Here is a 24589-nt window from a genome sequence, read left to right as displayed (position 1 = left end):
AAGACAAATGATTCTGAATCAAAGAGATTTTAACAGTGCATGTACAGTTATTCAGAGTAAGTAATTCTGCTTGTTACGTCTATGAATTTCTATCAGGTTTAGCCTTTTATTAATGATTAAGGATCTGTGGTTCCCTCGTGGGTCCCGGGTCTTAGTTGAAAACTTCTATAGGCATAAGCCCTTAAATGTTAATTTTTCTTAATATACTTTTTTGAATATACAGTGGTGTCCAAAATTATTTGCCATTAATTGTAATAATCCAGTGAGATTTTTGTTTGCACAAGAAGTCTGAAAGCAGCCACACTGAGATCTGATCTCTTCATAAAGAAACAGAACAAACTCAGACTAAATCCAGAAAAACTGTGGCAACGTCGCCAAGAAGCTTCAAGAAACCTACCTGAAAAACTGTGCACATGTGCACCTAGGACAAAAGCTGCTTTAACACTAAGGATGGTCACACCAAATGTTGATTTAATTTATAGAAGTTAACTGATCTATTAGGCAAGGCAAGGCAAGGACTTGATCTATTAAGGCAAGGCCTAAATCTATAAAAAAAAATCATTGCCACAGTTCTTCTGGATTTATTTTCTCAGTTCGTTGTTTCTTCATGAAGAGATCAGATCTCTGTGTGGAGCAATGGCTGTTTCAGACTCAACCAAAATCTCACTGGAGACATTACGATTAATGGCAAAATGAATGTTTGAAATGTAAACTTTAACTTGAAACCCCCTTTTTTTTTAGCTGGTGAAAATACTGTGTTCTTTTAATTTTGGCCACTACTGTGTTTGTTTGTAAATGTTAGTCAATACCAATGCAGTTGCTTATTGTTTGTATGTTTCTTCAAAGTCCATTAACAAATGTTAACAGATATAACTTTGGTTTTAAAATGTTTTGATAAGTGCTGAAGTTAATATTAGCTAATGTTAATAAAATATGAAGAAATACTGGTATATTTTGTTATTTCATGTTAACTAATGTGTTTAACAAACGAGACATTGTTGTGAAATTTCACTAAAAACAAGCAAACGACCAGGGTATCCTAATTATTTGTTCGAATTTTTATTCAAGTTTTGGCAAAGTATCTTAATTCATTCAATAAATAATTTATGAGAGGGCGGAGCTGACGTGGGGTTGAAGGTGACGGTTTCAACGCGTCATGTTTGGCGCCAGCATTTTCGCGGGGAGTGAGGAGTGGACAAACGCAGCGTAACCTTGATCATTTACAAACACTGTTGTATAAACTCTCCCGATTCCTCTGATACAGCTCGTGTGTCGATGATCTCGCCTTCAGTGGGCGATAGCGTGTCCTCAGGCGCGAGGTGAGACGTCTTGAGTTGTGTCTGTTGGTCCGTGTGCTCAGGGGGTTGGGTGGGTAACATGATCATGAGGGTAACTAGCTCGCTAACTCAGCAGTCTTTGTAGGGAAAGTTCCTGTTAGATTAGATTGATTTCAGCAAAAGCATACACGACGGTTTAAAGGTTTCAATACACGGCACATTTTGATCTCTCTGTTTGATCTCTGTGTCTACAAGTTGTACGCTCAACGCACATGATTACACAATAGCTTAAAGATACAGACGACATTAAGGTCTAATATTCGCATCTTGGACAGCTCAGGATATGATGGCACACCTACCACAACTAAAAAAAAACTAGTATTTAAAATCAAACGCATTATGATAATTGTCAGAGTTTGATGATATAGATGGCGCATTGTTATTAGCCTCTCGTGCACCCGGCTAGCTAACGTTAAACATCATATGTAAGATGCGTGTGAGGTTTTATTCTTTCCAAATGTGTCATTAAGGTGAAATAGACGACTGAATTTACATCTCTTGGTCTTGATTTGAAGACATTATTGCCATTTGTTCACCAGAGATCTCATGTGCATCGAGAGGACACGATGTCCTGCACGCATGCATCGACTCCTGGTCACACGAGTTAAACATTTTATAACATTATAATAGTTAAAATATTTGTTTGTCATATATTCAAATGAATGCATATCATTTCATAATCAACTGTTAATTGCAGACTATTAAACAAAACTCAGTCAGGGCTATGTTAAGGGTGAAAGGTGGGAGTCATTCTAGGGTGCCACAGGTCCAAGGGGCAGAAGAGTTTTGAAATGCATTTTAAAAAAGTTATTTAAAGGCCTTTTCCAATTAAACAACTGAACCAGTAAGATTTTTCACATTTTCTTGCATTACATTCTGGCTTGTGGTAGTCAAAGCTGTGTGCATCAGTTTAATGTGCTTTCCTGTCTTTCAGGCTGTGAGGAGGATGATGGCAGCAGTGCCTCTGTCTAGTGCCAGCCTCCTTCCTCTTCTGGAGTGTCTGGAAGATGAAGCAGCCGGGCTGTCAGAGAAGACAGATGCCTACATCACCATCGCAAAGTAAGGGTTAACCTACGGTTCTAGTGTCCATCTTTTAGTAGGTTTTAGTCAAATGCATGGATGTCTCCTTCATGATATTAGCTCTTTTAGTGTTGTAGTGATACAGTTTTGTCAGCGGTTACTCTGTCCACACTTTATATGAAAATGGCATTCAGGAGCTATTTTATGGTTAAATTGATATTTGAAAATTAAAAAATGTTTACACTTAATAAAGTTCTTAAAGAGGTCATAAAAGCAATTCATATGTATTGATTAGTTTCATCAAAGTCTCAGACACAATAGGTTTAAATGAACACATTTAATTTAGTCACATGTATGTGTTGATCAATGTACATATAGAGTGCATTGAATGTTAAACAGAAGCTCAGTTATTGCTTAATACTTTAGAACCAACCTCATTGGTTCTCGTGTGTCTAGTGAGCATGCAATTGGTGGTAACATTTAAAGGTATTCATAGGTTAACCATGGGACTTTTGTTGTTCTTTTTCTTTCTCCCAGCCGCCTGAATGGAGAGGAAGGGCGTCCGTTTCTGCCTGTAGTTGTAAAACATTTTGCACGTCTTAGTAAAGTCCTTTTGGTAAGTTTTTGTTCTTTATGAATTATCAGACTCGTTCATTGGATCTTTTTGAATGTAACTAATATGTGACTCTATATATGTGTGTGTGTCTGTGTGTATATATGTATTTTTTTAATTATTATTATGAATAGGCAAAAGTTATTATTTAGAAATATTTATTATTATAGAAACCTATGTCTCTGCTATGTCATCAACCCTGCAGATGAATTTTTTTTTTCTTTCAGGTTCATATCTCCAGTGAGAACGAGGAGCTGTGTCAAGCTGCATTGCAAGCTTTGGGATTCTGTGTTTTCCACTCACACATTGTTTCAGTCATACCAGGTAGAGAAAAAGTTGAATTCTTTAATATAATATACTTATTACTTTCCATGAGAAATAGCATCCATAATCTATTTATATATTTTTTTGCTACAGCAAATATTTCAGAAGATATACTGTCAACGCTCTGTAATGTTGTGGTAAAATCAAAAGAGAAGTTTACGTGCACTCGAGCGTTATGGGTGATTTCAAAACAGAATTTCCCGCCAGAAGTGGCATCCAAAAAGGTTTGTTTATCATGCATGTTGTGCCTGAAATAAACCCTATTTTTTTTTTTTTTTTTTTTGCTAAAAATGTTGCTTTTTCCATTTCAGACCCCAGAGATTCTGAAGAGTCTAGAGGCCATGCAGACCAGAGAGGTTCAGTCGATCCTCATTGAACATGAATCACTCAATGTCATCATAAGGTTTGTTGAAATTTCTTGGTAGTGCATTCTTGCCTTGCTCTTCATAGGGAGGTGTTCTGTAAATAAGGTTAGATTATTTTTTTTTGTGGTGAATGTCAGGTTGCTGGAGCAGGCCCCGTCTCAAATGGCTGCTGGAGCCGTGTGTTGGGCCAAGCTGGTTATTCCTCTGGTGGTTCACTCGGCCAATAAAGTGCGCTTGCGTGCCGCAGCAGCCCTGGAGCTGGGCTTGCCTCTTCTTCTGGAGAAGCAGCAAGAGGTGGCTGCCATTGTAGAGCCGATGATGTCTTCTGTAAGTGTATATATGTTAGTTTATTTTGTTGTGCAGATATGAATGCATAAATACAAATAACTGTAATGCTTTGCTGCCTTTAGATGCTTATCCCTGAAATGCAGAAGCTGTTTACATCTAAAAATGAGACTAATATGCTGAAGCTCTGGCCCTTGTTTGTGAGACTTCTGGGGAAGGTAAGATATTTAGTAACCAAATAATGCTCATCACTATTTCAGTTCTGAATCTTGAGATTGTCATTTTGGAAAAGTATGGGTTTCTATTGTATGTGTCTCTTTTCAGTTGCTCCACAAAGGCGGTGCTTTCATTAATTCCTTGCTGTATTTAGAGGAGTTGGGTTTCCGCAACTCTTCTCCTAATATTAAGAAGATTGCCTTCATAGCTTGGAAAAGCCTCATTGATAATTTCGCCCTTAATCCAGGTTAGTTTATTTTTTTTCTTTGTATTTAGGAGTAATAGTCACAGTAACTGAAAATGTAGGAACATCAGAGCATTACATAGTTTGCTTTGTGGGAAGTCATTTAAAATAAAGTTGTTTTTCTAGGTATGGATAAAATTGCATTTTGGATTGAATGTTTAAAAATGTTTATTCAGTAACATCAGATGAGAAAATTATTGGTCTTGGAAAATTATTGAAAACCTTTTGGACCCATATAGCAATAGTTCATAGCTTTTTTTATTTTATTTTCTTTCTTTATTTATTTTTTTTAATTTTTTTGCTTTTTCTAAGTTGGCTTTCGAATGGCTTCTCTTGAGCAGATATCCTGTGCAGCAGCAAGCGTCTAAAGCTCCTCATGCAGCCCCTTAGTTCCATCCAAGTCAGGACTGAAGCCCTTCTGCTCACTAAGCTGGAAGTGTGGTGGTACCTTGTAGTCAAGCTCGGACCCAACTTGTCCGCTAACTTTGAGCAGGTAAATTTGACTGCGTTTACATTGGTGCTTTCAGATATTTGTAACCGTTGTATGGCCATGGTCTTACTAATTAAGTGTAAGTGTGATGTGAGCCAAGTATGATAACCCATACTCGGAATTCATGCTCTGCATTTAACCCATCTAAAGTCCGCACACAGAGCATTGAACACCCACTGTAGCAGTGGTCAGCCATTTATGCTGCTGTGTCCGGGGAGCAGTTGGGGGTTGGGTGCCTTGCTCAAGGGCACCTCAGTCGTGGGATTGAAGCTGGAGAGAGCGCTGTACATTCACTCCCCCCACCTACAATTCGTGCTGGCAGGAGACTCGAACTTGCAACCTTTGGGATTATAAATCCGATTCTCTAACCATTTGGCCACGACTTCCCATGATTACTGAGAACAATGTATATCTCTATCCATTCTTTCCATCACTCTGTCTTAAAGGTTGGTGTACCACTACTGCACAACACACTTCCATCTGATTCTCCATTGCTGAGCCCGACTACACCTGCTCGAACCTCTAACCCAAGCAATGGCACCCCTAACACCCCTAAATCAGGTACAGCTCACTTCCTCTCATTGTGCTTTCATTTGATAAAGATGATATGAGATTACATCCTTTAAAGTCAGCATGAAGGGGCAATTTCTAAATTCATGTTTATAAATCTTACTGTGATCAATTTGTCCATGCATACATTTAATTATTTTTTTTACCCTGACCTAATATTTTATCAAAGTCAATCTTCCGCACTGACCGCCTTCTCTGTGACGATGTTTACTGGACTTCTTCAGTCATTGTCCGCTTAAATCTTTCCTCTCCACAATCAACTGCAAGCTCAGATCTGCCTCCATCCAGTCAACAGCTGATGGATCGAATCAAAACCCCACCCTGCATATTTAATTTTTTTAACTTAATGCTTCATCTTTCTGTTCTCCAGGCATTCCCTCCTGCAGCACACCAAGCACTACTCCTCGCATGAATCTGAACAGCAGTGTGCAGGCGGCTCAGTCCTACCGCTCCATTCAGCTCCTCGGACTAGAGATGCTCCTGCACTGGCTTGAGGGTCCGGAGGTTACAGTCACAGCAGCTAGAGAAAATCTTCAGCTCAGTCTGGGTAAGCATACATCTAGTATTGTCTAGAGCTTATTGTTATTTTTTTTATCAATTTTAAATGGATTATTTGTGGTTTAAATTATAATATTTGTAGAAAATATATTATATATTTAATCAGATCTTTTTAATTTAACCACCAAGCTAGATCATACATATTTGCCTCAGGTCATGGACATTTTTTGGTAAAAATGTGTATGGACCCTGTTAATACAGCCTGATATATTGAAGCTTACTGTAATTATATGCTAACAGTGTCAGTGTACCATTTGTTTCCAGAGCCCCTGACGCACCCGCTCTTTACCAGCCCTTCTTCCTTCAGTAGACATGCCTCCACCCTCATATCAGCCGTCAAAGAAGGCTTCATTACTGTGGGAGAACATGCTCCAGGTATTCAACATAATCTGCACAATGTAGCCTGGATTTAAGAGGCCAGCTTAAATTTTGTTTTAGCTGTTTCTCTTATTGGCCTGCTTGGAAGCAAAAGTCTTATTATTTAGATCATTTGGAAATGAAAGAAATGCTGAAGCTGTCCATGTTCATCATCTGAAATGAGTGTTTATTGTCCACAGAAGCATTGATTAGTCTCATTTGGAGCAACCTGATCTGCTCTGTCAGCACAGCTATAGAAGCCGGTATGTTAACATTTGCTCTCTCTTAGAAAGTCAGAGATAATTTGCACAGATACTTTGTGTTGTGGATACTGGCTCATAGTAATCTATAAACTTTTCCCATCAACAGGTAATAAGAAGGATAGACAGGGGTCTGAGGTTCTCACACTGCTTCTACAGGCTTTGCAGTCCATCATGTCCTCCTCCGATCTGCCTGCTGAACGTGCCCTGGTAAGATGGCACTTCATGGTAAAATGACCTGCTAAATGACTTGGATGCTGAAAGTGTTACACCACAAAGATGCGATTTTAAAATATACTACCTTTCAAATGTTTGGACTCAAAGATAAGAACTTTATATTCATCAAAAATAAATAAATAATCCTGATATTAGAAAATGCTTTTTGAAGAATCACATAAGACTGGAGTAAATGGATGCTGAAAATTCAGCTTTGCTGTTTTAAAATGCATTTTAAAATGTATTTAAATAATAAATATTTTTAAATGATAAAAGGATTTACTAATAACGTTTTACTGTATTTTTAATCCTAAATGTAGCCTTGGTGACCATGACACTTTAAAAGCTTTAAAGTTCAAATGTCTGGGGTTGTTCTTTTTATTTTTTATTTTTTGTATTCATCTCAAAAGGTTCTATAGGTTGTTGATTCACCCCTGCTGTTTGAACATATTTTCATTATTTGCTGCAGCTTTTGCTGGAAGCCACTGTTAAGGGAATACCTCAGAAGGTGCTCGGTTCCGCAGCTTATCAAGTGGCAAACATGGATGTGTTAAATGTAAGTGGCTTTTTAGACCTTATTGTAAAGCCTTGCTAAAATTAACAACATTTTAATACCCTTTGAATTCACGCATGTCTGTATATCATGAATGTGTAAAAATATTTTCTCTCCATCTTTTCCAGGGTACGCCAGCACTTTTCCTGATACTGCTGTTCTCCAAGAGTAGCCAGCTCTCATCCTTTCTTGAAGATGAGAGGTAAGCATAAATCTTTCAAGTGTTTTTTTTTTTTTTTTTTTTTTTTTTTTTTTTGCAATAAACCTTTTTAAAAGAGCAGAAACACTCTTAATCCAGTTTCCAATGACTTTGTTTGCTTAACTGGGGCAACTTTTTTTTTTTTTTTTTTTTGCTTCTGGCAGGTTTTTTTCAACCCTGGAAATCCTTGTGAGCTGTGGGTTTTGTGGACCTACATCGCCCCTGGCATTTGGAGAGGCTGTTTTAGGAGCGATTAGTGGGAGTGTGGAGGCTGTTAAGGACAAGAAACAGCTCTGGAGGATGTGGAGCACGGTGGTAAACCATCTGACGGACACCATCACTCAGGTATTAATCTCAGATCATTAGTGCTGTAGAATGAATGTGCATTTCAGTGCCAGTCAAACCTTGTATTTCACTACTAAGTGATAAATCATTTCAACACAGACCAATGAAGTGAATCAAGGAGATGCTCTGGAGCATAACTTCAGTGGCATTTACAGTGCCTTGATGTTCCCAGTTGTTCACCTTCTGCCTGGTTCACCCCTGCCCCAAGTAAGAGACCATTTTGGCTACATTGCTGATGCTTTCTGCAGTATTATGCAAATGCTTCATATGACATTGTCTTTTTTAAAATAGACCTCTCAGAAGGCCATGATCTGTACTTGGTCCAGGCTTTACAAGGCGTTTGCTCGCTGCTCAGCTTTGGTAGCCACAGCAGAGGAGAACATATGCTGTGAAGAGCTGTGTGCCAAGATCTCTGCCTCTCTCGACACCGACGCTCTGAAAGTATGGCCTTTCCAACTATGTAGTAAAGTGGAAGATTTATTCAGTTGTGCACCTAATTGGAGTGTAAATTTTTTATGTATAATATTTGTTGTTATTTTAGAATCTGCCGATGTTAGATGTAATGGCAAATATCTTGCTCATCCTCTCTGAGAGCATGGACTTCTCACCTTACACCCCACAGTTCCAGCAGAAGATGAAATGTAAGGCTTTTGCTTCAGTTTCAAGTTGCCAAAGTTGCGTAAATGGCACTGTCACCTTTTTTTCATGTTCATATTCATAGCTTCCCGAACACCTTTGAGATGGGTACGCAAGAAGAGCAAAGCTCTGGGGAATCTCTCGACCTTCCACACTCTCCTGATGCAGACTCTAGATGCTTTCCTGTCTGTGGACCTCTCCGAAGCATCTGTGGAGTCCACCAGTGGAATTGGCTTGATGCTGGTTTCTAACTTGTCAACACTTTTCACTAATATCACTCTACCCACGTTCATTCAAGAGGTGCTGTCCATCCTCACCAAACCACTCGCGCACCTTTTTCAACAGTTCTCCAGGTGTGTTGCATTTTCTTATCCTTTATACTTTGAACTTTCTTTTTGTCATTATCGAACACTGTTTGTTTTTTCTTTCTTTTATGAAAGTCATGATGAACCATCAAAGCTCAGTGCGACACTAGGACCCAAGGTAAGAATTACTATCTGTGAATTTGAAATCGTCTTTTTATTTGTGAAACTGGACCACAAATCCAGCCATAAGGGTCAAATTTTTGAAATTGAGATTTATATAGCTGAATGCTGAATAAATAAGCTTTCCATTAAAGTATGGTTTATCAGGATAGGACAATATTTGAGATACAACTATCAAAATTTTTTAGAAAATTGCCTTTAAAGTTGTTCAAATTAATTTGATTAGTAATATGCATTGATTGCTAAGGACTTAAGTTTTATGTACAGTAGGACATTTACAAAATATCTTCATGGAACATCATCTTTACTTAATATCCTAATGATTTTTGATCATCTACCCTTATTATTGGTTTTGTGGTCCAGTATCGCATACGTAGAGTTAGGTAGGCTTATATATTTATTTGCTGTCTGTTTTGTAGTTGGAGAAACTGGCCACAGACCTGCTTGGCTGCCTTCAGACACAATCAACTCTGCATGATGATGAGATGCTTGCCATGTTGTCGCCCTTGCTTTGTGTGCTTTTTCCGCACAAGAGCAAGCAAATTCGTTCTGTGGTCATGCAGTTCTGGAATGCCACCTTTGGAAATGCACTCACCTTGACTTACTCTGAGCCTCTCAGGTTCGTTTTCATACCATTGTTGGGAATTTGTGTGTAATATGTAGTATGGGCCAATTTTTCAGATCTTTAATTCAGCAAGTATGCTTGTCTTAAAATTAATTCTTAATTTGTGTGTTTTTTTTTTTACATTTTTATATGCACCCCCTCCCCAGGTCTGTTTTAAGTCAGGCTAAGCAAAAGACTCCCCTGATTTTACCTGGTTTTGAAGCTGTTGGTGCATCAGATGATTGCAGCGGACAGTATACGGTACATTCAGTGATTTAGTCCAGCTGATGTAATATGTGAAGAACACAGAACTGTAAACACAGTGAATTTAGCTCAGTCAAACATCTTGGTTTTTCTTTTTCTTTTCCTAATCGAGTTCTAAACATGTTGTGTTCTCTAATCAGGGTGAGAGTTCTCAGCTGGACCCACCGATTAGCGGGGTAAAGATGACCTCTGTGGGAAAGAGGGACTCTCTTCTGGAGAGGGCAGAAGAGCTAAAAGGAAGAGGCTCTGCAAATGCAGCAAAGCCGGTGTCTGTAAGTAATCAGTTGAAAATGCATCAAAACTTTTAAATATCGATGGTGGCTCTTAAGTACAAGCCAGGTCCTTCAATTCACCCATTGCCTCTTTAGGTAAAGCTGGATTTTGGATCACCCAAGCCCTTGAAGCGAAAAGCTATTGAGGAGGAGGCATCAGTGGATTTTGTTTTTATTCCCCCAGAGACAAAGGAGAGAGTACTAACTGAGCACCAAAAAGAGATTAAAAGAACTAAACGGTAGGTTTGTTCACAATTGTTTTTGTTATAGCAGATTTCTAAAATTGTGAAGGCAGCATTTCATTTAATTTCTTGTGAATCCTACTGATGTATCTGTGGTCATGTCATCATTAAGCTTCTTGAAAATAAGAAATTGTCTAGATTTATGTTTTTCCTCTCTTGACTCTAAATTCTGCCTTGATATTTGTTTGCATAAGGGTTGACATTCCTGCACTGTATAATAATCTGGATGCCTCCCTGGACACCACAGCCTTTACACAGTTTACTCAGAGTCAGGAAGAGTCCATGTATGTATTGAAATTCTGGCTTTGTTTTTGTTCTACATTTTTGTTTGTGTGTGTGTGTGTGTGTGTGTGTGTGTGTGTGTGTGTAAATACCTATAGGGGTGTGTGTGTGTGTACAGTCGTGGCCAAAAGTTTTGAGAATTACATAAATATTAGTTTTTAAAAAGTTTGCTGCTAAACTGCTTTTAGATCTTTGTTTCAGTTGTTTCTGTGATGTACTGAAAAATAATTACAAGCACTTCATACGTTTCAAAGGCTTTTATCGACAATTACATGACATTTATGCAAAGAGTCAGTATTTGCAGTGTTGGCCCTTCTTTTTCAGGACCTCTCCAATTCGACTGGGCGTGCTCTCAATCAACTTCTGGGCCAAATCCTGACTGATAGCAACCCATTCTTTCATAATCACTTCTTGGAGTTTGTCAGAATTAGTGGGTTTTTGCTTGTCCACCTGCCTCTTGAGGATTGACCACAAGTTCTCAATGGGATTAAGATCTGGGGAGTTTCCAGGCCATGGACCCAAAATTTCAACATTCTGGTCCCCGAACCACTTAGTTATCACTTTTGCCTTATGGCACGGTGCTCCATCGTGCTGAAAAATGCATTGTTCTTCACCAAACTGTTGTTGGAAGAAGTTGCGGTTGGAGGGTGTTTTGGTACCATTCTTTATTCATGGCTGTGTTTTTGGACAGAATTGTGAGTGAGCCCACTCCCTTGGATGAGAAGCAACCGCACACATGAATGGTGTCAGGATGCTTTACTGTTGGCATGACACAGGACTGATGGTAGCGCTCACCTTTTCTTCTCCGGACAAGCCTTTTTCCAGATGCCCCAAACAATCAGAAAGGGGCTTCATCGGAGAATATGACTTTGCCCCAGTCCTCAGCAGTCCATTCACTATACTTTCTGCAGAAGATCAATCTGTCCCTGATGTTTTTTTTGGAGAGAAGTGGCTTCTTTGCTGCCCTTCTTGACACCAGGCCATCTTCCAAAAGTCTTGGCCTCACTGTGCGTGCAGATGCGCTCACACCTGCCTGCTGCCTTTCCTGAGGAAGCTCTGCACTGGTGGCACTCCGATCCCGCAGCTGAATCCTCTTTAGGAGACGATCCTGGCGCTTGCTGGACTTTCTTGGACGCCCTGAAGCCTTCTTTACAAGAATTGAACTCTCTTTCCTTGAAGTTCTTGAAGATCCTATAAATTGTTGATTTAGGTGCAATCTTAGCAGCCACAATATCCTTGCCTGTGAAGCCATTTTTATGCAACGCAATGATGGCTGCACACGTTTCTTTGCAGGTCACCATGGTTAACAATGGAAGAACAATGATTTCAAGCATCACCCTCCTTTTAACATGTCAAGTCTGCCATTCTAACCCAATCAGCCTGACATAATGATCTCCAGCCTTGTGCTCATCAACATTCTCACCTGAGTTAACAAGACGATTACTGAAATGATCTCAGCAGGTCCTTTAATGACAGCAATGAAATGCAGTGGAAAGGTTTTTTTGGGATTAAGTTAATTTTCATGGCAAAGAAGGACTATGCAATTCATCTGATCACTCTTCATAACATTCTGGAGTATATGCAAAATGCTATTATAAAAACTTAAGCAGCAACTTTTCCAATATTTATGTAATTCTCAAAACTTTTGGCCACGACTGTATATAAGGGCTGTCAAAAAAATTTGAATTTTGAATATTCGTCAAATTTTAAATAAAAATCGACAAACCCTAACCGCGTTCAGGTAGTTTGAGGCTGCGCGAGCAGGTTGTGTGGCTGTCCGTGAGCCCTCTTGATAATAATAAATTGCATAATGCGGACGGTGCGCAAATTATACTTTGGCCTTTATCAGTGGTGCACGTGATGCGATGACAATATAAGTGTCATTGCATTGTTTTTGTGAGCCTATCCATTTGAAGCAACTAGATGCAGCTGCTGCGATGTTCATTCAAAATATTGTGGGAAAAAAAAAAATCAATGTGGATAAGATCTTGTTTGCATCCAAACTAAAACCAAGCCATTCACACAGAACGCATATTCTAGAGGGACATCACCATTGCACTCGCATGTTTAGAAAGCCATGTAAAATTAAGATGTGTTCAACTTTTTAAAAACATATCTCAAGATTTTTCCCAATCCCACTGTATCTCATGTTTAAATGAAAAATGTACTCGGTGTGATTGGCTTTCCGCCCTTTGCATTAAACTATGCATGATGCTGTTTTGTTTATAATTCTTTAAGCAACTTAATTATAATTGGTTTATAAACATTTGAAATATTATGCACTTTTTTCAGTCATGTTTTCTTATGCTTTGAATAAACGTGAATAAAATATTTTGCCAAATGCCTCAGAAGACAAACCAAAAGCTTTTCTTCCCCCTTACTGAAACTATGCATTTTAAATTTTATATATATATATAGTGTGTGTGTGTGTATATATATATATATATATATATATGTATATATGTGTATGTATGCATGTATGCATTTTTTTTTAAATTCATTTTTTTACTCTCTGTAAACACGTTTTCTTTAGGGGCAAATTGACAAAAGATGAACTGGATCAACCAGAGGAAGAGGCTGACATACAGCTTAAGGTAAAACAGCGTTTTTACATTTTTGATTATGTGGAGAACATGCATGCATGATTTTTGATAAGGGTATTAATTGGTTCTAATGTTGTTTCCTTCCCCCAAGGAGGTTGCCACAACTGAGGAACCAACCACAGATGTTAAACTAACCCAAGAAGGCACCGGGTTGGTCGTAGAAACACCAGAGAAAACTTCACAAAATAAAGATCAAAGTTCTGAGAAGAATCTATCACCATCCAGTGACATCTCAGTTGATGTGAGTGGGCATGAGAAAAGTGGACTTGAGGGGACCAGCCCTAATGTTTCAGGTTCATCTGATATGATCTCAGGTACACCACCTAAACCCAATAGGAGGCGTCAGTCTTTCATAACCTTAGAGAAATATGTTGATGGGAAATCACCAAGTCCTGCAAGTGTTGCATTTACTGGTCTGCACATTCGCAAATCGAGAAGACTGAGTTCTTCAAAGGCATTGGAGGCTACTCCAAATGACTCGCAACTTCAGAATACAAAAGTGGACTCTCGAAAGAGGAGCAGCACTGACCCATCTGCTCAAAATGAGGAAGTAACAGAGAAGATGTTAACAGGAGGTCATCGAGGTGAAGGTACAGATGAAGAAGAGGATGTGGTCCCAGATACCCAGACCCAGTTATCTGGTGACACATCAGGTGATGAGAAAAGTCCTGTGTCCAAAGCCAGTGTAGAGGAACAAGATTCCCCTGAAAAAGATTCACAGAGTCTTGCTGATTCTCAAGCTAGTCAAGAACCTAGAAGGTCAGGCAGACGGCGAAGTAAACCTGTACGCCCAGGGGAAGATCCAGGGGAGATGAAAAACAAATGTCAAGAACAAGTTGCAGATTCGATGGTGACAAATACACAGAATCCCATACTGTCTCCAACAATTAGCACTTTGACTGGAAGAAGGAGAAGTAAAGTTATTGAAGACAGTAAAGTTGAAGACCAGTTGAACAAAGGAATAAAACAAGAGCTTAACAAAAGTAATTCACCGATTTCCTCTGCAGGATCTTCACAGGCACTTCCACAGGTTCCGATGTTTATGCTTGGTAATAAAGAGCCAAGCGAAATTCTGTCCTCTTCTGATAGTTATCCTGTAACTCGGTCGGATAGCCAAAGCAAAGAGAGATTGTCAGCTCTCAGTGAGTCTGAAAGTCTGTCACCAGGTAGACCTACGAGGAAGACTAGAGTGCACCTTGAGGAATCAATAGACAAGGAGGCAGATGAAAACTCGCAAAACGGTCCTCATAATGCGTCCACTTTGAAAAAGAAATCTTCACATACACCCGTTTCCGATTCTGAGGCTGATAGCCATCAAACTGCCCGAACGCGAAGAACAAGGAGATCTGAATCTCAATTACTGGAGTTGGCTGGTTCACAGACCAAAGACGACTTAAGTCAGACAGACTCTCAAACACCGAAAATTATGAAGGGTAGAGTTATGCGAAGGAGAACTGCAGAAGAAGAGACAGACCATAGTACTAGAGATGCCACATCAACTGTAAATCCTGAAGAGTTAAGTGCAAGCCAAGATTCCTCAGAAGGTCTGGGTAGATACAGAACTCGGCGCTCTAAAGGTTTGTTGCCTCCTACCGACAACCCAGAGTCTGAAAACTCTGATAGCCAACAAGATGGACCAAGGCCTAAAAAGAGACCACGGAAACCATTATCCACAGAGGTGCTGCCAGTTGCCACAGAGCAGAGAGTTACCGAGATGGTGCCAGATAAGGAGGGTGTTGGTGTTTCAATGGAGATGTCAGAGGATGAGGCAGATATTGAAACTAGTTTGAATATTTTAGTCATTGAGACCAAAGAACTTGAGCAAAAGTACAAAGAGGTCCCTGCCCCTGATGTTATACCCCATGAACAGATTACCTCGGAAAAAGATGTAAAAATTAAGATCAGATCTGAACTGAAGACTGATACAGATGAGGAGGTCATTAGTGAGAAACCGGAAAATGAAGAATTGAATTCATCTTCACAGATTGGATTGGAAGATTTAAAAAAGAAGAATAACATGCCGCATAAATGCCCACATACCAGGGGACGGGGCCGTGGGCGTAGACGATCTAGAAGTTGCAACTGCTTTTCAAACAACCGTGATGTGTTCTCACAGGGCAGTGACTTCCAAAAATCACAGGATCTGAAAAGTGAACCGGTTCCACTTGTCACTGATGCCCCGAACTCTCAATCTGAGCAGTCAAGCTCTACATCTGTAGCAAAGAAAAGTGAGAGTTCAGAAATTGCAGAAGTCTCAGATGCTGATGTTCAGCCATTTTTAGCCTTGCCCTCTCAACTCCCATCTGAGGTATTCCCTTCTGAAAGTCCCATTGCAAAGCTCGGTGTAATTGTTTCTCAGCTGTCTGAAGCAGAAGGAACACATGAATCATCCAAACCAACAGGTGAATCAAACAAGGAGCATGTAGAGCTCCCGGAGGCAGAAACAAAGCAGTTGGAGAATTCTGGGTGCACAGGTAGTCAAAATCACAAAGAAGAGGGATTGGAAAATGCTTCAGTAAGTCAAGAACCTCTGCAGAGTTCGACACCTCAAGACACATCTCCAAGTCAAGGTCGCCCAGTGGAAGATGCACCTATATGCCAAGAGCAGCTAGAGTCTTCCCATGTCCAGCAGGAGGATGCAGTTAACCCAGCAGTGAAGGAAAGTGAAGACCTTGCTGTTTCCAAGCCCAGTGGAGAAAAGTTTATGCTGCCAGGGGAGTCAAATGGCAAAGAACTGCTTGACAAGGATGTTGCTCTTGTTGAGAAGGATGAAGACGCTCCGATAGACAAACAGGATCCTCCTGTGGACCCACAAGAGGAGACGTCTGTACCCCCTGAAAGTAGTACCTCTGGAGTCTGCTTGGATTCACCACCCAAGCCTAAACCTTTGGACACTCTTAGTGGTGCACTAGAGCCTGGCCAGAGTCCGAGCAAAAACCGATCTTGTGGCTGGACTCCATCTGCATCTCCATCCACCAGTATTCTGAAGAAGGGGCAGAAGAGAACATGTGAAGAGGATACACCCTCCCCTCTTCATAAGGTATTTGACTGCATACTATACTATTTAGGAAACTGAAACACATGTAATGTATAATAATTTCCTCTTTTTCTAAAACATTCTTTTGCAGTCTCGTCGAGTGTCTTTTGCAACTCCAATTTATCATCAAGAACTGGCTGATGATATTGATCGACGTAGTCCAGTTATTCGCACAAGCTCACCTAGGTCCAAAGTCTTGAGTGGACAATCGAAGGTGTGTGAGTTTTGAAATCGTAGGATATAAAACTGATTAGATTTAACTTCATGGCCTATTGTTTAATTTCTTTAATTTTATTACAGTATATCACTACACCCACAAAAGGATATACAAGTCTAAGTCCACGTAACCTCCGTAGCCCTGGATCCAAAAGCTCTAAAAAATGCCTGGTAATTTTTTTTTCTTGCCTTGTACTTAAATTGTTAAATCCTCTTAGGAAAAAAGCCAGACTTTATCCTTATAGTCTTGATAGCTATCGCCCCATTTCAGAACTTTTTTTTTTACCTAAAGTCTTGGAAAAGGTGGTCTTTCATCAAGTGACTGCTTATATCAATACTTATAATTTGTTAGACAAGTATCAGTCGGGTTTTAGTAGGCATCATAGTACGGAGTCAGTCTTGGTAAAGGTGTTGAATTACTTTTTAGTAGCAGCAGATTTTGGACGGTCTTCTATTCTATGCTGAGCACTAGAGTGATTTTAAATCTTACCTCTCTGGTAGATAATTTTTTTACGGTGGAGATTGGAAAATTCTCTTCCACCTCTGTTCCGTTAAACTGTGGTGTGCCTCAAGGTTCTATTTTAGTCTTATTTTTCTAAAGTACAATATTCCATATAATTTTTACACTGACAATACCCAGGTTTACATTCCATTAAACCACAAGGATTACTGTAACATACTCTCTCTGCTTAATTGTCTGACTGAAGTTCAATCCTGACTGGCTGCTAATTTTATAACACTGAATGAATCCAAATCTGAGATCGTATTTTTTGGCCTACTGGCCACTTTTAATCTGATCAACAATCGATTAGGCTCACTATCTGCTAATTTTAATGCACATGTAAAAAACATAGGAGTGATTTTTGATAATGAACTAAAGTTCGTTAAGCAATTCAGCGGAGTTGTAAACAGTTTTTATCATCTTCGATTCATTGCGAAGTTGAAAACCTTGACAAAGGACTTGGAGACTTCATCTTAAATTAAAAGGAAGTTGTGCTTTTTTCGATTGCTGCTCTTTGATTATGTAATGATTTACCAGCATATATTAGGCTGCCTCCTGATATTAGAAGTTTTAAATATCATCTTAAGACTTTGCGTTTTTTCTGTAGCTTTTTAATTTGCTGCTATTGTTTTATTTTATTGTATTGTTGTGGACGTTTTTATATAATTTTTAAATGTTTAATTCTTATAACAAGTTATGCTTTTACTCTACAGCACTTTGGCCAGCACTTGCTGTTTTAAATGTGCTTTAGAAATTTGCCTAGACTGGCTTAAAGTGTTTTTTATATAAGTCTGCCTATTCATAATGATTTTTTTTCTTGAGTTTATTTAAAATGTTCATCTTTCTTTATCATAGATTTCAGAAATGAGCCAGGAGCCACGTCCTATTGCTAAAGATTGCGTTTATCCAGCACTTGTGGGCTGTTCTACCCCTGTAGAGGCAGTTTTACCACAGATATCCTCCAACATGTGGTAAGCCAGATTATCCATTTCCCCTTTCATACATCTTGGCTTCAGTTCATTAAGTTCATTCCTCAGTTTTAATTTTATACCCTTGTGTACTACAAATACATCAAAGTATTGATTGAGTGGTTTAGGTGAAAGGCGTCAAAGTGGTAGTACACGTATACCATTTCTTCACCCAAATGGTTTCTTCTCATCAGTAGATTTTATCACAGATCTGAAGGTTGTTTTCTGGGGTATTAATGTAAAGAATGTAAGTAATTGCCATAACTGTTTATTTTTTGTTTAGGTCTCGTGGCTTTGGTCAGCTTGTTAGAGCAAGAAACATCAAAACGGTTGGAGACCTGAGTGCCCTTACCCCAAGTGAAATTAAGTCTCTTCCTGTTCGCTCGCCTAAACTTTCCAATGTGAGGAAAGCACTTAAAACCTATCATGAACAGCAGGTAATTGTGTATGCTGCATTAGTATCTTCTTTATTATGGGAGATAATTTCTTAAATCTCACATTTGGCTGTACAGAGAAAAGGGCATTTTGATGACCTAAAGAGTTTTGAGGAAATGGAGAAAATGACGTCTGAGCCTGAAGAGATGGAGCTTCCTCAAAACCAAGAGGACGAGCAAACACCAGGAGAGGCTCAAGGTTAGCCATTTAATTTCTTCTGTCAACAGTCATTGGCGACACTTTCAGCATGACAATGACTTACCTCATGACTCCCAACTTTTTGCAGATGACAGACCATCAGAAGTGGAAGCAGATTCAGAACCAGTGGCTGAGGAGAACAAATCTTGTGATTTGATCTCAGATGTTGAATCCCTTAGTGGACGCCTAACTTCAGAGGGGCTTGGTCACTGCTCACCTGACCAGCTGGGCCTGATGCACGAACATCTGAGCGGAATGATGAGAAGCATTGTGACCCACATGCAGTCCCGCTTGCGGAGTAATCTTGATGATGGCTTGCCATGAAGATATAGACTTTTTCCTGACATAAGATTCACTTTTAACTTTAAGATTAACAGTGGACTGCTCATTTCTCAAGTTTTAGCTTGAATTTTAGAGTAGATGACTTTTTAATTATGTTCTTTCAGATAATAGACTTTAATGGCCGAAAGCCATTTCAATTGCTACTTAAGTGTCAATGTATTTTATGGAGTGATTTTTTTTAAGACTAAAATTGTGCTGAGATGCCAAGAAAACTTAAAAAAAAAAATAATAATAAAGTTATACAATTAATACAATTTATTTGTCTTTTTTCTCATTAAATGCTTGAAGGATTTTTTTTTTATTAATCGCTTTTTACAAACCACCAAATTACAAATACATATCCATGACAGGACATAGATTGACTGCAGAAGCAAGGTGTTACTTTTTTAGCTACTGATAGAAAGTTGACTTATTGCTGTGAAGCCCCTTTTTACAAGGTTTTAAGGTTTCATTAGCATTAAATTCGTTAACATGAACTAACAATGCATAATTATTCTACGTATTTTATCTTGATTACTTAGATACTAATACATGTTAAAACTGAGTGGATATGAATAAAAATAAAATGTATATATATTTTTTTAACAACACTTAATAGGTTAAAAAAAATATCAAGTAAAGTTAACAAATGGGGACCTTAGTTGACTGGTGAACCATCTTAATATCAAGGGCTCTACTGCGTTATATACTATAAAAAGGATATTTCACAAAAAAAAAAGAAAGAAACTAATACAAGTCTTTCAAAGAGAGATGATTGTTTTGTTGTTGTTTTTTTTTAAACCATCAATCAATGCACTGGGATCATTTAAAATAAGATAAATGGAAGTCCATATGTGTTTAATGGTTCATATGAATTACTGTATTTTTGTAATTTCAAAAGTGTAAACATTTTGGTTTGGAATAACAATGAGTTTAAGTAACATCATTTTTATTTTTAAGTGAACTGTCCCTTTAAGATTTTTTTTAAAGTCAAAAGAAACTTCAACCTTTTGTTGTTGATCAATAATAAAAAAAAAAAAAAGAACAAAATCCATGAAAGGAAAACCGATTGACTGCAGAAGCGTGGTGTGCTTTATTAGCTACTGATTCAAGGTTTACCTCTTCCTCTAACCCCACACCTACAGAATCAGAAACAAAACACACGCAAATAGTGGCCAGCCTTCAGCAAGGGAGGGAGGAGGCTTGTTTTTAACATCAATGCATTTTCACTTTAGAGGAACTGATGGCCTGTCCTCAATGTCATGTTTTTTTCTTTCATTTTCATATGGCAACCTTAGTGCCGCTGTTGGTTTTTATAAAACACTGAATTTCTGATATTCCTTTTTCACATATAAAGTGAACCGTGAGCCCATCTCTCGTTGTGCAAGTGTTTGAACGTTAAAACTTTTAGGATGGCCTTCTTTGAATGTAGTGTGATTGCAATATACAAAAACAATGGGCTCCAGTTACTTAACTGTTAGAATAGAACACAAAGATAAATACAATTGTCTGTGACTTAAATAGGGATGTATAGTTTGTCAGTTTTTCTCATGCCACAAAAGACATTGTGATATGGGCACAAATGAAATTTCCTAACATTAATGAGGACAAACAATAGCATAACTACTTGGACTAACATAAGTAAACATAAAATAGCATGTACTGAGTAGATATCAAACTCCGTCATCCACAGGGAGTTTGAGAAGGCAGTAGTTGTATTCAGATGGCTTCCACATAGTTGGCAGGGAGCATACCGGTCTTTCCGGTACGCTGCACAGTGCCATACATCCAACCCTCATCGATAGACTGCACGTTCACAATTACATCACCGTCCTTGAAGGACACTTCATCCTTGTCTGCAGCAGGGTAGTCATACATGGCACGGACAGTTTTCTGTTGAAGAGAAAAGGGACAATATTAAACAACCAACTTCACTATCAAATACACAGTGAATGTGTAGGGTATATGCATATGATATTAGCATTACATTACTATAATGGCAGTGATCTCTCAGTACTTACTCCAGTGGTTGAGGGATGTGAGGGGACAGAAGAAACGGTGGTCTGTTGTGTTGCCACAGAGGAGGATCTCTGCTGAACCTCAGTTGTCTTGGTCTGTGTGTAACCTACATGACAACAGCACAGATCTAATTGAATAAATTTCTATATCACTTGTTTTTACTTTCTACAATTAGATTTGAATCATTATTAGTAATAGGGAGAATGTAGGCCAGATCAACAGTTTTACAATGCATTTTAAAGCCTCAGCAGTTACTGCATACTGTACACTTGATAGTTTGAGATGTGCTGTGCATAACAGCATTTGAGGCACAAGCTGTTATGGAGGTGATATTAAGAAGGTGATATATCAAGACTTGAACAAGATGGTGTAACATTATTTAAAATTCAGTTTTGACTGCAATTTCTTCCATTAACTGGGTGAAAACAGGAAGTTAATCCTACTCTGAAATTGGTTTAATGTATTTTTGTAGGCCAATATGTTTAATATAAATCAACTTCATGACTTCAACACGTGCATCAAAAAAGAAAGAATCTGTAACATTTCAAAAAGTGAAACATTCATATTTTCAAAGGTGCATTACATGTAAAGTAAAACATTTCAAGAGTTTTTTTGTTTTAAAGGGGTCATATGATCTGATTTCTCTGTGGAGTGTTACAAGCTCTTGGTGCATGAGGAAGATGTGTAAATTAGTAAAGACTAAAGTCTCAATTTCAAAGATATATTCTATATAAAAGTTAAGAGTCAACCACTTCAATGTACTGTCAAAAAAAAAAAAATTGTTTAATTAATAAAAAAAAAAAAAAAAAAAAAGTTGTTAAAAACTAACCAAAATTAAAAAATATTTTGCTCATTGGTGTTGTTTCCAAACAAAAGGAAATATATCGTTATCATCCAAAATGATTAGAAAAATATCGGCAAAAATCCCATATCGTGCATCCCTAATCTTTTTAAATTTAATCTGATTAAATTTAAGTAGCTAAAGATTCTTTCTCTTCCATATTGTTACATACAGCTGAATTAAATGAATTTTTGAAAAACAAAGAAAACAATTTGAATGTAGACTAATCGGTTGTTAATTGAATTTTGGGATGTGGGCATTTCACTCGATAATGAATGCAAGCTTGCAGTCGATTGCAAGAAAGGGGTGGAGTGTAAGTGGACCTAATGTTTGGAGAAGTCTGGCATACGTCACCAGAGAGAGACGTCTAGAATTTCACTAAAAGATACAGTCATTTTGGTTAAAAATGTCAAAAAAAAAAAAAAAAAGCTTTAAAAATGAAACATGGATGAATCATTAACAAAAATATCATTTTTAACTGCAGACTATCAGCTAAACCCAGGGTCAAGACAATTCAAGCACTTTAAACGTACCGTGTAGAGCAGAGACACCAAAGCCATTGCTGTAGAGGGATGCGTGGTGGTCCACGGTCTCAGACACCTCTGACTTCTCATCGCCCACACCACTCATTGCGCTGGTGGAGCGGGAGTGCTCCTTACTACGACGCTGGGCTTGGACTGAAACAATGGGACAAACATGTCAGCATTACCTCCTCTTTGACAGACTGTCGTCAAGCAAGGAAGGTGGCAAATTAATATACATCCACAGTATAGGGTGTACAATCAACAGGTCATTATACAAGTCCAGGTGAGTCAAGGATGCCACAACTGCCCAATCACAATCAAGTATTCCCGAGAGCTGTTCAAATAAGGCCTAAAGGTTCTGAAGTTCTTTTCATTCTTCATTTAGGGGTAAAACGAAGTTTGATATACTTGTGCAGCGGTATATAGTGCTAGCGATCATCCCGAAGCCACCCACTCTGATGAAAGCAGCATTTAAATTAATATAAATATGTGCTTCGAGCTTTCCTCAACAGAAAGCATTTTTTATAAAAAGCATTTGATCACAGAAACATGGGTATGTTTGCACAAGCTCTGCAAATTAGCACTCCCATGATGTCACGTCACATGTATTTAAATTGCACTTTATTCGATATATTGACATCTCACCTCCAAGGACGAAGTGAACCTAGAGAAAAGTTAAGTGGGAAAGAAGGTGGAGCCTCAGTGCACACCTCCTATGATATAATTGTCATGGACCAATGGTAGTACAAAGGTGTTTTGCAGTCGGTATGAACTTCTCCAGAAAGTTTGCTTTGGCAAGCCATTTCAAACTCCCAAAAAAACTAAACAAACTTCATTTTGGCCAGATTTTGTTCGAAATTATATTATATTCTTCGATTTCACTTGAAGTGTATCGGGGCCTTAAGTCCAGTGACAGCAGAGGAGTGTCCTACCTGACATCATGTGAAGACTTCTGGACTGGATGTTATCCTCGGCAGGGTCATAGTCAAAGACAGAGCCGGGGTTTGTGCGCCACACACGCAGATCTTTGAGAAAAAGGAAACCTAGTTTAGTGAATGTCTGTGTATATAAATCTTTACATATTGTAAGAGGCATGCTTTTCTATATTTATGGGAAGAGAATTCTGTTTCTAAACTCAAGTGTGGTAAGTGTGCACAGAACACAGCATGTGTCAGCTGACCAGTGGTGGTTTCCTGATCGTGCTCCTCTGCACGTCTCCTCTCCATCTCCACCACACGCCTCTGGATGCCGCGGTAGCTGATGTCACTTAAGTCCTGGGTGTTCCTCTTCACGCGCTCAGTGACGGGGTCAGAGATGGTGGGGGTGAAGCTGCCCTTACTCTTCTCAAAGTCCTGGTGGTATCTGACCTGAGAAGACCCACAGACAGCAATGCATGAGGCAGGAGACGCAAAGAAACTTACAGCAAACATGAGTTTTAAAGTGGACCTTAAATAAAAGTTGAGATCGTCTGACATTTTTTAATGCAACAGGTTGCCCTTCATATACTATAGAAAAATCAGTGGATACATATTGCAACATATTGATAAAGGTATGGATTTAAAAGTAATCTTACTCCAGAAATGATACGCTGGGTTTCTTTAACACGTCTCATCTCAGGGGTGTCCAGCACAAAGGCAGCTTTGCCCTGGACCTGCTTACGGAAGCTGTCCGAGTACAGAACCTGGACACGAGACAACACCGCACATACATATATTAGAAACCAAATAATAATGGAATATGATTTTTTTATCAAGACCCTGTGGAAGACACACCAGGAAATCATGACATTAGACAGACAAATGACATGAACCCCCCTGGGTGTTATTGTGATTTCAGACAGATGAATTAGAAGGGTCTTCAGAGGGCTGGATTAAAAGAAGACGGGTCCCGAGATGAAGATTTGTAGTGATGATGATCGGTTACAGCATTACATTCAGAATATGGAAGAGTACAGTTAATTTTATTAGCCTCCTACATGAAATGAAGGTATTAGAGCGGTTACATGTAGACATGTACACATGACACACAAACACACACTCATGTCCTGTGGCTGTGAGTACCGCGCTAATCTGCAATTGGTTCCGTTTGACCCGCTCCATCTCTGGAGTGAACACCACAGGCGTTCCCTTCGCAGACAGGTCCTTATACAAAACCTAGAGTAGAAAAGAACAGCGCCCCCCAGAGGACA

At 38.8% G+C, this 24589-nt stretch overlaps 2 protein-coding genes across 15 annotated transcripts in view; one reads left to right on the top strand and one right to left on the bottom strand.

The window, feature by feature from the left end:
* The first annotated feature begins 1128 nt into the window (after positions 1-1128).
* On the top strand, positions 1129-19292 carry LOC132095219 (telomere-associated protein RIF1-like). Of its 2 annotated transcripts, XM_059500026.1 has the most exons (35): positions 1129-1319; positions 2272-2396; positions 2895-2973; positions 3198-3294; positions 3388-3518; positions 3606-3697; positions 3797-3986; positions 4070-4162; positions 4269-4407; positions 4746-4897; positions 5341-5455; positions 5835-6011; positions 6287-6397; positions 6580-6642; positions 6749-6849; positions 7325-7411; positions 7537-7610; positions 7772-7952; positions 8052-8159; positions 8244-8393; positions 8494-8593; positions 8674-9071; positions 9493-9692; positions 9845-9938; positions 10082-10213; positions 10310-10452; positions 10650-10739; positions 13271-13331; positions 13432-16380; positions 16469-16591; positions 16678-16764; positions 17951-18066; positions 18347-18500; positions 18576-18696; positions 18785-19292. In XM_059500026.1, exons 2-35 carry the CDS (start codon positions 2284-2286, stop codon positions 19018-19020), a joined length of 7257 nt encoding a protein of 2418 aa, XP_059356009.1. In that variant the 5' UTR covers positions 1129-1319; positions 2272-2283; the 3' UTR covers positions 19021-19292. The 2 variants fall into 2 exon arrangements, with proteins under 2 accessions (XP_059356009.1, XP_059356010.1); XM_059500027.1 differs by lacking the exon at positions 16678-16764.
* A 794-nt stretch (positions 19293-20086) lies between these two features.
* Positions 20087-24589, bottom strand: part of LOC132095220 (nebulin-like) — a 61468-nt gene continuing 56965 nt past the window's right edge. For 12 of the 13 annotated variants that reach the window (XM_059500028.1, XM_059500032.1, XM_059500030.1 and 9 more), the window contains 7 exons: positions 24462-24554; positions 23975-24082; positions 23582-23768; positions 23334-23426; positions 22411-22554; positions 21039-21142; positions 20087-20910 (listed from right to left, as the gene is read on the bottom strand). In XM_059500028.1, coding sequence (XP_059356011.1) covers positions 20737-20910; positions 21039-21142; positions 22411-22554; positions 23334-23426; positions 23582-23768; positions 23975-24082; positions 24462-24554 — 903 coding nt within the window. In that variant the 3' untranslated portion in view covers positions 20087-20736. The remainder of the gene's footprint in view (positions 20911-21038; positions 21143-22410; positions 22555-23333; positions 23427-23581; positions 23769-23974; positions 24083-24461; positions 24555-24589) is intronic. The other variant, XM_059500031.1, reaches the window with a different exon arrangement.

Source organism: Carassius carassius, chromosome 19 (genome assembly GCF_963082965.1).
Source record: "Carassius carassius chromosome 19, fCarCar2.1, whole genome shotgun sequence".
Classification (NCBI taxonomy): Eukaryota; Metazoa; Chordata; class Actinopteri; order Cypriniformes; family Cyprinidae; genus Carassius; species Carassius carassius.
The sequence above is the reverse complement of the archived record's forward strand: the minus strand, read 5'-3'. Positions and strand labels throughout refer to the sequence as shown.